The sequence below is a fragment of the Thunnus thynnus genome, chromosome 1 (assembly GCF_963924715.1).
Source record: "Thunnus thynnus chromosome 1, fThuThy2.1, whole genome shotgun sequence".
Classification (NCBI taxonomy): Eukaryota; Metazoa; Chordata; class Actinopteri; order Scombriformes; family Scombridae; genus Thunnus; species Thunnus thynnus.
In genome coordinates, this window is record NC_089517.1 from 6,330,110 (window position 1) to 6,344,502 (window position 14,393).

The 14,393-nt window shown below is 41.5% G+C and overlaps 1 protein-coding gene across 2 annotated transcripts in view; it reads left to right on the forward strand.

Annotated features, from left to right (window-relative positions):
* samd4a (sterile alpha motif domain containing 4A) overlaps positions 1 to 14,393 on the forward strand; it is a 61,026-nt gene that overhangs the window by 23,204 nt on the left and 23,429 nt on the right. The window contains exons 3-4 of one of the 2 annotated variants that reach the window (XM_067614498.1): positions 8,395 to 8,994; positions 12,518 to 12,805. In XM_067614498.1, coding sequence (XP_067470599.1) covers positions 8,395 to 8,994; positions 12,518 to 12,805 — 888 coding nt within the window. The remainder of the gene's footprint in view (positions 1 to 8,394; positions 8,995 to 12,517; positions 12,806 to 14,393) is intronic. The other variant, XM_067614582.1, reaches the window with a different exon arrangement.

Consider the following 14,393-nt stretch of genomic DNA (forward strand, 5'->3'; position numbering starts at 1 on the left):
TGAGCTCGGCTGTGGATCCGTTAGGAATCACTGCATTCTTCAGCAGCAGGCTCTGTGGTATGCCAGCACATTCCCCACTGCTGAGCTGGAGAATCCACTCGGAAAGCAGGAGCGGGAACTTTTCCTTTCTACCCCCTCCCACCCTTCACTCCACCATCTACTACTCTCTTTCTTTACTTTGTTCTCCTTAAGTCACCCTATCTCCCTTTTCTCCCTTCCACAACTTCCTCTAAGTGGTCCAAACTGTGTTTTACAAATTCCTTCCCCACAGCCTTTGTCTGGCCATAAAATCTGGAAGTCTTGTTTTATATGTGTGTGTGTTTCCGAGTCTATGCTGTATAACTGTGTTGTAATTCATTTATAGTTTAAAAAGTCAACTCCAGGACCTTTCAGAGTCCCTTCCCCTCTCCCTCTCTCTCTCTTTGTGTTTTTCAGCGAGCTCATATTAACCTTCTTGGCAGGTCCTTTCCTAAATTAAGCCCCCTGCTCTGTTTATTGTTGGTCAGCTTCTCTCTCTCTCTCGCTTTCGCTCACATTGCTGTCCTCTGGTTGGTAAAGGGAACACACTGTGTCGGACTCGGTGTTGAATCAACAACAGCTAGAGTTAGTAGCCGGTAGTGGGACAGAGTGAGCTAGCCTCATGTTTGTTTTGCTAACAGGAGACGCACAGGACAGAGGTTTAGAGGCCACACACACACACAAAAACACACATACACAGGCTTGTGACAAATTTCCATGGACCTCACCCTCCTCAGTTACACCTCAGCTATAGCTCTAACCTTAACCCTAACCACTAATCCTAATCTTAAACCTAAACCTAACCTCAAAACCCTACATTTACCTGCTTTTAGTAATCTGTTGATCTTGTGACAGTGTCTGGAAATGTTGTAAAGAAACACACACACACTAGTTTATGTTTATGCAACCTCACAGCGGTTGATATGGAAGGTTTTTTTTAGGCGTGAGCTGGGGTCAAGTGTGTACACTTACACACCTTTCCACATGCACTCTATGTGTACGTACATTCTCCCTCCTCGTCTCTCTTTCTCTCTCCGACAAACACTCGCTCTTCTCTCTCAAAGCTGGTGTGTCATTGTCAGTACGGTTGGAAGTTAATGTGTCATTGTGTCCCTTTGCTGACCACTAATATGGTCTTATCTGTTGTGCTAGCTGCCTTGTTGTGGCTTTGTGAGCTGTTGACCCATCTATATTTAGAACGAGAGGAATCATGTGTCCAACAGGCTCCACGTGTGTGAGGGTGTGAGTGTTTGCACATAACCAATGTGTAACAAATGAGCTAAAACAATCACATTGTTTCCACCACTGTCACTTGTGTCCTGTGATCACAGAGTCGGAGGTGAAGAGGGCACGCTGTATCCAGCTCAGGGTCAAAGTTAAACCCAGTGATCATCTGCTGCTTCGAGGTTCTGGCTCCTTATTTGCAGGGGATTCATATTGCTTGAAGATGTAATGTGATAAATATTGATTATGGAGATTTTCAGAGTTTTTTGTTGCTTGCTGGCTTTTTGTTTGCGATTTGATGGAATTAGAAAAAACCTGGGAGAGGAGGAAGATGAGCAGCTAACTCAGACCACTGAGTCACTGTTACACTCCTGTTTGTCAGTGATTTGAATCCTGTGCTAATTCACCACAGTTACAGTCAGTAAAGTAAAATGTGCAGTTAAAAGAGGCTACTGTGTCACAGCGAATACAGGAGTCTTGTGATATAGTACGGTACTTTTTTGTCATTAAAAATGGAGCTAGTAGAAGAAACTTGAGGGGAAGAATTATTAATATCTAAATTAAAATGATAAGTAGATTGTAAACCAATTAAATAAGCAATCATACATCTGTACAAATAATTAAGTATCTAATAAAAAAAGAATGATAATTGAGCCAAGTGACAAATTGCTTTCCAGGAATGTTGTCATTTGAAATATAAAATAATTGTATCCTGTTTTCTTCAATGATTCACTGATTTATTCCTATTCTATCTAAGTAAATTATCTTTATTAATACAATTTTGTCACAATTAGTCTTTGACCCTACATGAAAATAGCAGTATTTAAATAGTGTTAGTGAATACTCACCTAAACCCAAGTCAGTATTTACATTGTCATTAACAGACTGCTCTGATTTCCACGTGAAGGATAGATGGCTGCTTTTATTGATCCACTTTAATCTAATATCTTATTCTGTTTAGAATTCCTTAATCACCTTTATTCCCTAAAACTGACTCGGCTGCATCTACGTCATCTGAGTATTACGTCAGAGCTCCCTAGAACAGGGCTCAGAGACGAGAGTGAACTTGTTGTACACGTAGTAGCACAGTGTTATATTGATAGAGATAGCTGAGCAAAATGTCTTACAGTTAAGGAGAAAATTAGTCACTTACTCAAACACCGCACATGTTGTTAGTCTGGTTCCAGACCTCTGTGAGGTCAGAGATCTGAGAGTCAGATAGGTCTGGTGTTGTGCTCATTAATTGTTTCCATATCAGAGCTTTTTGGGTGGGTTAAAGAAAGGTGGACGTCATCTTCTTACGTCAGAGCAAGAAAAATGGCCATAGAACTGTGGATGAGATTGATTCAACTGTATAGGTTGTTGTGAGTTGACTTACAGAAATAACAATCCAAATATTTGTTTGATTGTTAAGCTGTTAAGTGCTTCTAGCAGCTTCTACTGCAGCTTTGTTACCGTCACTTGTTACTTATAGGTTAGGGCAAAATAAAACAAAAATAAAGACAAAGTCAGGTTGAATAATAAAATCTAAAACAAAATAGTTCATTCTGGTTATGAGGCTGTGTAATTCTTGTGTCTTCCTACATTTTATTTATGTTTTGTGACCATGGATTTAGAAATTGGTACCTTTTTGTTTGTTGGTGGAGGTCTAGAGAGACACCTTTCATCTTTGATTTTGAGGGACTGACACCTGGATGCACCTAGCTTTGTGATCTCAAAGTGGCCTCTTGTAAGTGTTTTTCACCCCAGATAATAAAGCCACAAAAGTTTCCTAACAGAGGTTTTGCCTCATGGTTGAAAGTAAACATTAGGACGTGTACAGACATTAAAATGACCTTCAAATGCCAAAGATGGATAGAAACTGAATTGACTAAATGCACTGTTGCTGTATTAACCTGTCCTATGAGAGGAGGGTTAATGGACCTGTCTGTATGAGACTCGATGTGGACAATATTGGTATCGTGGGTAGGGAAACACATCAATAAGCTTTCCAGTCATCTGCAATCAACAGCTATGTCGTCCTCTTCCCCATTACACAAGAAGTAGTTCAACCTGTCAAGTCCAACATTTACATTGACTTTTTAATAAACATTGATGTATGTTGATGAAAGCAGCTAAATAACTTCAGAACCTAGTAGCTGCAAATCACTGCTGGGATGAAATCAGAGCCTCTTACTTCATGTACCGTCAGTTAGAATATAGCAACAGATTGACCAAGTTTCTCGTAATGTGAACACACAGTGAACCGCTGACTTCCTTATCAGTCTGCTTTCTGTTTCCGTTGCCCTTTCTGCAACGCGTTCAAAGCGGCAAGGTTGTGGAAGAAAGTCGGGGCAGGTCGATGAGGGACTGACAGGATAAGAATTGTACTTGGAGAGGCGGGGGGCTGTGTTGAAAGCAGCACCCTTGTTGTGATGCCAAAGAGGGTGTCAGAGGGCAGTGCCAGGGCAGGATGGCACACAGAGTTCACCAGTGCACATTGTCCACAACAGGGAAATGCTGTGTCAGCCCCCGAACAAATGACTCTCTCTCTGTCTGAGGTTTCGGTGTTTGTCTATGTCTGACTTTCGTTTTAAGTATTTCTTCTCAGTGATGCCGTTGTGATTCATCAGTTACCAGCATGCCCCTGTCTCTGTCTGGCATGACAGAACAAACTTTACATCCTTTGTCTGGCTGAATTCCCTATAATCACTTTCTTTCACTTTGAGTTTTAGTGTTTACTCCCTTTAGACTGTATGGGACACTCACAACCCTAATTTTGACTTCATTCTGAAATATTTTTTTGTTTTTTCTGTTATTCATGGAACCAACATGTGTATAACGATAGTACGAGGCCTGTTGCTGCATCCTCGCAGATGGGATGCAGACTGTGAGTCAGAAACAGCAGACACAAGGGAGAAAACGAGGTATTGGTCTTGCCGTGTAAGGTGGAACGGTATCTGTGTTCGCAGTGTTTCCCTCCTCCGTCAGTGTCGTAACCTCAGTTTAACCGCTCCTCTCCTCATCTCTCCTCCCCTCTGTTTTACTCCAGTTGGACGAAGTTAGCACTTTCCCCTCAGGCCTCAGGGTGGGAGCGACCATGCTGGGAGAGGAGTGAAGGAAAGAGTCTGACATGCATGGGAAAACCCTGCATCACACTTGCACAGTTCTCTCTCTCTCTCTCTCTCTCTCTGTGTCCCTGTCATGCTGGGTAGAATCTGGTCCATTTGTGTAAAGAGGTAGCCCGGTGTTTCTACTAGCAGTTGACCTTTACACCAGGCTGGGTGTGACTCCCTCGACCCCTCTGAGTGGTGAGACATACTGCATGTCTGTTCGGTGCGAAGGGAACTGCTCCAAGGCGAACTCCTTGACCTTTTAACTTCGGTGGAAGAGGTCAATAAGCCTGAAGTGTCCTCCTGACTTGTAGGTGTTAACTTTTCATATCTTCTTTTCAGATATTCTCATCTGGTTTAAAAAAAAAACAACAGGTTTTATTCAGAGAGGACAGATTTAGCCTCTGGTTAACACTCTCCTGAAATTTACAAAGATTACAAAAAGCACAATTTTAGCACACGTTTTATCTGTGACTTCTCCCCTCCAAGGTTCACTACAACTTCCCAATGCCAAGGCCAAACAATCAGGAGTCTGAAAGCCACATCTCTCTCTTCTTTGTTGGCAAAAGTACTGTCCTTATAGAAGGGCACATATGTATTCAACAGATATAATCTTGGATGGCAAAAGGATTATTACTGAACCACATTTATATTAACATTCATGTATAGTTTTTTATTTAACTTGCCGGTACATTTATTGACAAAGTGAACTCAATATCTCAGAGCTAAACAGTTTTTTTCTTTGTGCCTCACAATCTTTAACTTCTCTAGCACAGTGACCTTCTGAGTTAGAAAGTATCACGACTGTGAATAAGGAGTTCATGAGAGGGTGATGAGACTTCCTGTTGGCTCTGAATTTGTGGGTTTGTGTGGAAGGAGTAAGAGAAAACTCCTGAGATCTCTCTGCTTTGTTGAATTCACAGACAGAAGGAATGAACAGTCACTTTTACACAAGATTACTGTGTTAACATGTGTACTAAATATAAAACTACAATGTACAGGAGATTTTCTTCTGCATGGCGTTACTTTCCAGACTCATTTATCAAGGTTGCATGTGGTGTTTAAGGCCAACATTACCATTTAATATTTTATGAAAATAGCTGACAACTAGGTAGTAGAAGAGTCTGTGATATTGTCAGATATTTCTGAAAGAATTATTTGGCCACACCTCTAGTTTTCAAACAAATGGTGACTGTGAGAAAATTGAGCAAATTGAAATACACCACAATCATCAATTATCTTGTGATTGAAAAGTTTGCTCTGCGAGGAGCAACTGAGGAAGTGTTTTATGTAGTTGAGAAATGAAACGGAGCACGTAATGGCTTCAGATTGTTTTAATAGGCCTACACAGAATGCTTTCCACAGATTATATGAAGCATGTTTTAAAACTAGAATATGACATGTTGCTGTTTTAGACAACTAATTCAGAAAAAATCTCAGTACTATGATGAGGTAGTGATGTCAGTTTTTGCCATATTTAGCTTGTGACTCTTCAGTTGCCATTGGTTATTGAGTTTGTGATAATAAAAGATTAGTCAGCCCTTTTTATGGTGTTTGTGTAATTTGTGGTAGTAGAAAAGCTTTTTTCCTTAAGTCACTAGTATATTTAATCAGAAGTGCTTGTCAGATGGTGGAACAGCTTCAGAAACGCCTCCCACGCCCCCACCTTTCTAATGTCAGAATGACATAATGTTGGGGTGGATGTGTCCGTCAATTTCTAGTTCTTTTCTAGTAAACCCGGCCCTTAGACTACCACAAAAATGTAAAACGGTTTAAATCATTTTATTGAAATGATGTAAAAAGTGAAAATGATGATGTTCAAAGGTTGGAAGTGCACTACTGCCTCTATAAGTTTTCTTAGAGCGTGTATCAGTGTATCTCTTACATCTTAATGTTTTCCAGTCATTTGGAAATAAATGAGTTTTAATCATGGAACAATTCCTGTTCTCAGATGGAGCGAGGCTTGCCTCATTCAAAGGAATGAAGGATTACGTCATCACTGGAGCAGAGTGGAGTAACTCCCTGGCTCCCCTCACTCTCTCCTCCTCACTCCCACCCTTTATTTATTTTCTCCTCCTCGCTCTTAAAACTCATTTTTACCTCAGCCTCCCCCACCTCCTCTACCTCAGTCTCCCCCACCTCCTCTACCTCAGTCTCCCCCACCACCTCCTCTCTCCTCACGCTTTCTCCGTCACTCTCTGTGGCGGTCGTCAGCTGAACTTTGCGACAGCCTACGGCCCGGTTCACGTCACTCATCCACATTAGCTGACATGGAGCCTGTTTTGTTGGAAGCCAGCCTGTGTGAAACGGGCAGCTGGCTCATCCAGCCCCATCTTGGTAGATGTGACACACACATGACCTCAGAGGCAAAAATCCCCCTTTCATTTTCATAAAATGCCTGTGAACTTAAAACGAGTGAGTGAGAAATTACAATTAGGAACCTTTTCTGTTCCTGTTCACGGGTTTTTGAGAAGCCAGATCCAGCAGTCAGATTAATCTTTCTATTGTGTTCTAAGAGTTAAAAAAGAAAAAGTTTATTTTGATTCGGAAACCACCGAGCATGCAGACTGAAGCTAAAGGTTTTTGTGGTATTATGATAAAAACACTCCTGATGATATAAATAGACAATGTCAATATACAGGAATTGTCTTTGGCGCCGTCTCAAAAGTATTAAAAACAGATCAGATCACATACAGGGCATCTGACATTTGAAAAACTAGCTGCTCAGTAGCATAAAGTTTACAGTGGTTAAAGGGGCGCTCCGCAAATTTTACACATGGAGTACAGTTGACTCATCACGAGGAGTACTCCTCAGCCCTAAGAAAACAGATGTATAACATCATCTGCGGCTCTGGAGGGAGCTTTCTAAAGTTTGAGAAAAAAAACAAAACAAACCTTGGTGATGTCATCAGGAGGAGGCAGTAAGGCTCTAATGAAAGACGCCATTAAGTTGCATAGTTGGGATTGTCTCGGCCTCCGCTGCATCAACTTTGATGATTATTTTTTAAATCTTTCTCTTGTAAGTGCCCCAACTATATTATGGATGATTAAATTCCCTTATACGTTCTCATCTTAGTACAGTTATTGTATGATTGTTGTATATTGTAGTGTATATTTATTGCAATTGCATCATTACGTAGTTGAATAAGATTTCAAACCTAACTCAGACATGCTGCTCATCCATGTGTGTGTTTGTGTAAAACTGCCCATCCTGTGAGTAGGTTCAAGTCCCAATTATTTAATCTCTGAGCTCTGGTTGTCTCTCATGGGATGAACTGAATGTGAACCTTGTTTGGAAGGCTTCAGGGTCTGTGGTCTTCCATCTGCCCCGTCAGTGCTGCAGCTGTCCACTCGACATGGCAGAGAGAGCTGTATGTCACCACGAAGTAGACTGTGACATTGGGATATCTTTGGACAGAAGGGCTGGCAGATGTATTTTCTAGTTTCACCTCATAAGTCGGATTTAGAGACGAGATCCTTAGGGTTAAGAATGACCACAGTGGTCAAATTCACACAGGCACCGATGCACACATCTCCCGAGCAGGAAGTGAGGCCTGGTTGCGTCCTGTTGCGTCCCGTCTCTATTTGTGTGGTTGTCCAAAGCTGTTGCCCTGACCTGTTGGTATCTATAGCCCTGGTCCAAGATGATAGGAATGGGCTCCTAACGGCCTACTGACTCGGACAACAATAGAGCTCCATGACCTCCAGGTTATGTATATTTAGAGAAAGAACAAAATAGAAGGATGACGATGTAGTGGGCCTGATGTCATCTTGGTGTCTTCTATTTTTAACTTCACATGTGTCTACTAATCCATCTGTCCATCTAGCAATTACATTATCCTTTGCTACCACCTTTGGATATCGTGCAGCAGCAGCATTCTCTGTAATGCGGAAATCTCAGAATATGCATCTAGTGTTGATTTGTTCAACGCTGTGGTCGAGTCAGGTCACCCATAACTCTTGAATTCATACAGTCATACACACCTTGATATTGGACACTTGTAGTGTAGTGAATGGTGGGCTACTGGTGTGTAATTTCTTCCTTTCTCTCCTCTTACAGGGGTCATCAGTCAATGGCAAAGCGAGCCTAAGGAACGTGTCATCTCGCTTGTCCTCACCCATCTCCCACTGCTCAAACCCGGCAACATAGAAGCTAAGGGTGAGTACATGCGCCTGCTACCACGCATCCTGGCCCACACCATCGAGCACGGCCACCACCTGGAAGAGTCCCGCCAGCTCCTGTCCTACGCCCTCATCCACCCCGCCACCTCCCTGGAGGACCGCGCCGCCCTGGCGCTCTGGCTCAACCACCTGGAGGAGAGGGCAGCCGCCAGGGGAGATTCACTGGAGAGGCCGCCTCCCGCCGGGCCGCACCACCACCACCACCAGTCCACACCTCCTTCCACCCTCAGCTCGTCAGGATCCTCCTCCTCCTCCACCAACAACTCTTCATCAGGCAACCTCTACTCTTTGCATCACCACCAGCGCTACGGCTCGGACGACCGCCTCAATGGGTGGCAGAGCTCCAGGGATTCGGGGCTGGGCGGAGGCTGGCATCAGCAGCAGCAGGGCTGTGAAAACGGGCACCTGCTTCTTTACCCATCATCCTCTGTGCCGGCAACCATCAACACGGTCGGAACTAGCGGAGGCGGTAACACTAGTAAGTTAACTCTCCTCTGTCCTCTGTGCCTTGTTGTGTTTTTGCTCTTTAACCAACTCATTTCTAATCAACTCATTCACATATAGATGAAGTCAGCTTGCATCGTGGCCACACAGCGCAGCACCTGATAATTTCATAAATACAATAATGTAATGTAATAGTGTGTGTGACTGTAAATTACTACTTTTTAAAATGTGAGTTCCCATAGTTAGACATATAGAATGAAATAATTCAGTAAAATTGCTGTTATCTAACACATCCAAAAAATACAATGCGTCTTTTGGCCAAAGCAGAAATAAAATACTGTTCTCATCATCAGTCAAAGTTTTACAAACAAGTCAGCTTTACTTAACAGCCGTTTTATCAGTAGCTATGATTCCATACACATTTTGTAAAAGTACATTTCTATAAAATCTGCAAAAGAAAATCTGTAACAGTTTGTTTCCATCTACCAACATTATAACAACAGTAGGTCCTATGTATCAATTAACTTTGACATGAAACATAAAAGATACAACCCAGTTAATGGGATTCAAATTCAGTTTGATGTGTGACAAAGTGGACAGATACAACACATAATGCTTTAAATTAGCAGAGTGATGCTCGGGCTCTTAGATCTGCCCACAGTTGAGGTTACTTGGTGACATTTTCAAGCTAATTCACCGATATTTATTTCACTGATTAGCACTGGATAGTGGTTTATTTCCTTGGATCACCGTATTTCTTCAGATATGAGATTGGCTGCATTTTAACCCAGACTTGCTTGTGTACTGCTAAACCCAAAACCACTGCACCATGTGAGAGCACCTCAGTGATTACAGCCACCTACTCAGGGCTGGCATGATGATAGCCTCTCTGTCTGGGCCACCTTATCGCCCGCACTCTGGTACAATTTCACACAATGGTCTCACAGCTGTAATTCATGTAGCACACAACACAGATGAGGCAGCTTTAGTCATCTCAAAAAAGGAGGTTTTTTGCTTTGCAGTACACATTTGAAGGACAATAGCCAGCTGTAGCTGTCAGGTTCATTGTGAAAATTACAGGATTGATTTTGGTATCAGCTGCGCTTGATTGGATATAACACATTTGATACTAAGCCCAAAAGGCATCTGTATAGCATTTGCTACAAAGCACAACAAATGCAATGTATATTTAAATTGTGATCAAAGGCTGGTGTCATTATATTGCCATTAAAGACACTCTTAAGACAAAAAGTACATTCCAAGCTTAGCAAACACACTCAATACACAGTGAACACACTCTGGCCAGACCAACTGCACTCTGAGCAACCTACACAGCAACTACAGAGGCTGTGTGAGGTGGAAGACAACACACAGAGAGGGCAGGGCTGTTGAAATTGAACATAACTATGGTCAGAGCAGGATATTTCCAGACAAGAATGCAAGGGCTCTGTGTTTTTTTCTTTCTGGGAGATGAAAGAAACAGCTGAGGGTTTATAAATAAAGACACATTTAAAACCCTGCTCGCTGCTCCAAGAAAGATCCTCTTGTATTTTTGACTGCGAGCAGCTTCAGTCCCACACAAAAGACCTCCGGATTTCACAACTGATAAACTCTAGTTACCTTAGTCACTAGCACGGGATTGGTGAGCAGACGCTTTTCTAATCGAATGAAAACGAGTATTGAATACACAACAAGCAAACTGGAAGTGATGTGTGGACATTCAGTGTCTAAGCTAGGAGGAGGAAGATGATTAAGTACGTGCCATCAGTCAGATGGGCACCAAATTTGCTGAGCAAACTTAAAATTACACAAAGCTTCTTTCTTTCATGTGTTACATTTTTCATAGATAATATTCGATTATGATCCCAGCTCGGCGTAACAAAGTAAGTCGGCCACAAGTCTTCAGTCCCCCTCCCTTCACGCTGTGCTTCTTCTGGTCATGATGATGATTACAGGAGTATAATTGTCCAACCACATCAACCTGTGTGCTACTGATAGAACATCCTGTTGACCCCCCCACCCATACTCTCAGCCCTTGCCCAAGCCACAGAAGAACATACCACCCATCCTTTCCCTTGTAAGGCAGCCTTTGTGGGAGACTGTATTTAGGGAAAATGGCTAATATTTAGGGACTGGAACTTGTAATGTTAGCTGGGCACCTATTTTAAACGGGGCCCATGAAGTCCTATACATAGCGCCAACAGTAAGAGGACCGCATATAGGAGGAGGAGAGAGACTGGAGTTCTGGTGGCAGCTTACCCCGTCAGGGCGGCGACACAAAAAGCTCTTCGGCTCTCCACCTTTTTATTCTGTTTACCTCCTTTGGCAAAAATCTGACGCTTCAGCAGCTTTCATTTGGTTGAAAATACTGGGATTCAACCTTGAGAACCAAGCAGCAACTCTCAATTTGATTTGACCCAATTAGGTCTCCATCAAATATGCATCCTGACAAGCACAGGTTTCATTATTATTGAGGAATTAGGTGAGAGATAAAGATGAAGGGAAAGGAAGAAAGGTCGTATAAAAAATATTTTAGATTTATTTTATCATGATAGTATAGACCGAAAACGTGCAGCTGTTGTAGACAAAAAACAGGAGAGTTTAGTTTCTTCCTTGTCCTGTAAACGCAGCCCCTTCCCTCCAGCTGCCTTTAGTTAACTTAGCTTCACTTCTGAGCTTCCTTTACAATTATAGCTGTGGAGATCTTGTGTTACTTGTCGTAGATAAAATAAAATGTATCTGAAACCAGATACAAAGCAAAAAAACGTGTCTTTGCACTGCCCTCCAAAACAAATTTAACAGGCACGGTTGGGTTTTCTTTAAGGAGCTCTTCTAAAACGCAAGTGAACGTAAACTAAAAAGGAATGAAAATGTAATTGTTCAAGTAATTCTGAAACAAATTAACTCTTTTTTATCACGTCAATCTTATAAAACTACAAAGCCAACAGAAACATCTGAACATGTGCTTGACACAACGATATTAGATTAATCTGTGAATGTATGGAGGTACCTGGATGTAGCTGATAAGATGAACATTTAATGATTTGACTGTAAAAACAAAGTGATTCACTAAACACAGTGATCAAGATATATCATAGTAGATTAGACATTTATATTTTTCACTCCCTGACCATCTCGAGGCAGCTGATGCGCTTGTAGACTTTAACATACTTGTTTAATCTGGCTTTTAACTGAGTCCTGTTTATGTATTTTATTCATTATATATATTTATTATGATCATTATGGTTCATTAAATACATTTTATGTGAGGCTAAACTAATAACGATTAATTTCATCATCAATTCATCATTCTTCATCATTCATCTGCTTATCAGTAATAAGTTTCCATCAGAGCTGAAGGTGACATTCAAATGTCCCAAAAAAATTACTTGAACAATTACTTGATCATCAAAATAGTTGCTGATTAATCTGTTGTCGTCCGACTAATCATTGCAGCTCTAAAATTGAATATTTTGTTGAGAAACAGCAAAATGAGTGCAGGAGCCCGAGTGTTGGCTGTGCCTCCTCAGGATCTTTAAACCTGACTTGTCTTGCAGTCCTGACAAGTGGAGGTGGCAGCCAGCAGCACAGTCCCCTGAAGCGCTCCGTGTCTCTCACCCCTCCAATGAGCGGCCCCAGCAATCAGCCTCTGGGCCACGTTTGGCTGTCTCAGGAGGACCTACCGACCGCCAGAGGCCCAGCCCTGGACCACGCGCCCCTCTCGCCCCAGAGCAGCATTGCTTCCTCGGGTAGCGGAGGCAGTGAGCATCTGGAAGAGGCTGGTTTAGGAGGAGGTTCAAGTCTGCATCGCAGTTCCTTCCACGAGGAGGGTAGTGGCATGAGGGGTGAGTAGGAAAGATCTGTGTACAGTCGGTAGTTCAATTCAGTTTTACTGATGATCATGTTTCCATAATGTAGCATCAAATGGATTATTAGTGGAGTATTAGTTTCAAAAGATGCAAAAATATAACAAGAATTTAGAAGTCAATTTAATTAAAATAAGTCTACAGGCTCAGAAACTGCTTTGTCCACAAAAATTAGTCATTCACTCAACCATCTGTTAAGTCCTTACCGTAAATAATGAAGGGCCTCCATATATTCTCAAATATATATACTGTTTAAGCCTTTAATGTGTACGTTATCCTTTCTAATGGAAGGCTTGATAACATCCGTCTTATCCATTGAGTAGTGCTCGGTCTCTTTTTCCATAACACTGCAATACATTTTCTGGCATCAAACAAGCTGAGGTCTATCAATGCTCCTTCATTTTTACTATAATTATGTTTCTCTGGATATAAACCCAACAGAAAAAGCTTAGGGTGCAGTAAGATTTGATTTGGAATAATCTTCTCCGTTATAACTATCTTCCCAGAGTGTTTTAATCTTTCTGCTTTGCCAAATACAATGAAACAATGTTCCTCTAGTTTCTGTACATTTTGTGCATATCTGTGGTATGTTTTTGTTATATCGATTCAGTTCCACCGGTGTCTCATGTCGGCATTAATCATTTATACTGTATTAGTTTAAGGCGTGTATTTATAGACTTAGTATGAGCTTCAACACAAGCTGCTTTCCAGTCTTCCTCTGAAATTTGGAATTGCAGTTTTTCCTTCCAGGCATTTAGATTAGACTGAATATTCAGATGAGTAAGATGTCAGCAAATTGTAAAACTCTGATATGATTTCCAAAGGTGAGCGTAGGGGTCTGATAAGTGCATTATTTTGATGAACTGTAACAGAGCTGCTAAGCTGGAGGGACTTCAAGAAGTGTTTTCCATTAAAGTTGAAATGAGACCTCAGCTCGTCAGAAAACATCATAATATCTTAATCTGGCAAATAAAGGTCTTGGATCATTTTAAGTCCTTTAGAGCTCCATAATTCATTTGTTGCATCTGCTCCTCCTGGCACAAATGACTGATGACCTCATATTGGACTAAATTGTGATAATGAATGTGACTCTTTTAAATTTTTTTTTTTTTTACATCATGCCATATCTTTACCATGTGTTTTACAGTTGGATTTGTTGTTTGTTTCCATAGTTTCTTTCACTGTGTCTGAGTATACATATAAGAGAAGGCTGCTTTGAGTCTTTGCTCTTTTCCTTACCTAATGCCAACCTTCCTCATTACAATATCCACACTTACACCATGTTATGAAGTTTTGTCTCATATTAGAGTATTTTCAGTAGGATTTGTAGTAGCGTTAGCAGAGTAGTGTGAGACGCGTCTTCTTTCGTGGTGGCCATAACCAGAAGTCACATAATAATTTTACTAAAGTTTGTTCTTGTGTGTGATCCTAAATACATGAGAACATTATATTGTTGCCAGACTGCAGAGGTAGTGCATTCTACTGAAAGTGAACGTCACTGAAGGACTGACTGATGCACATCAAATGTGGATATGCAACAGTCACAAAGTGACCCAATGACGCACCC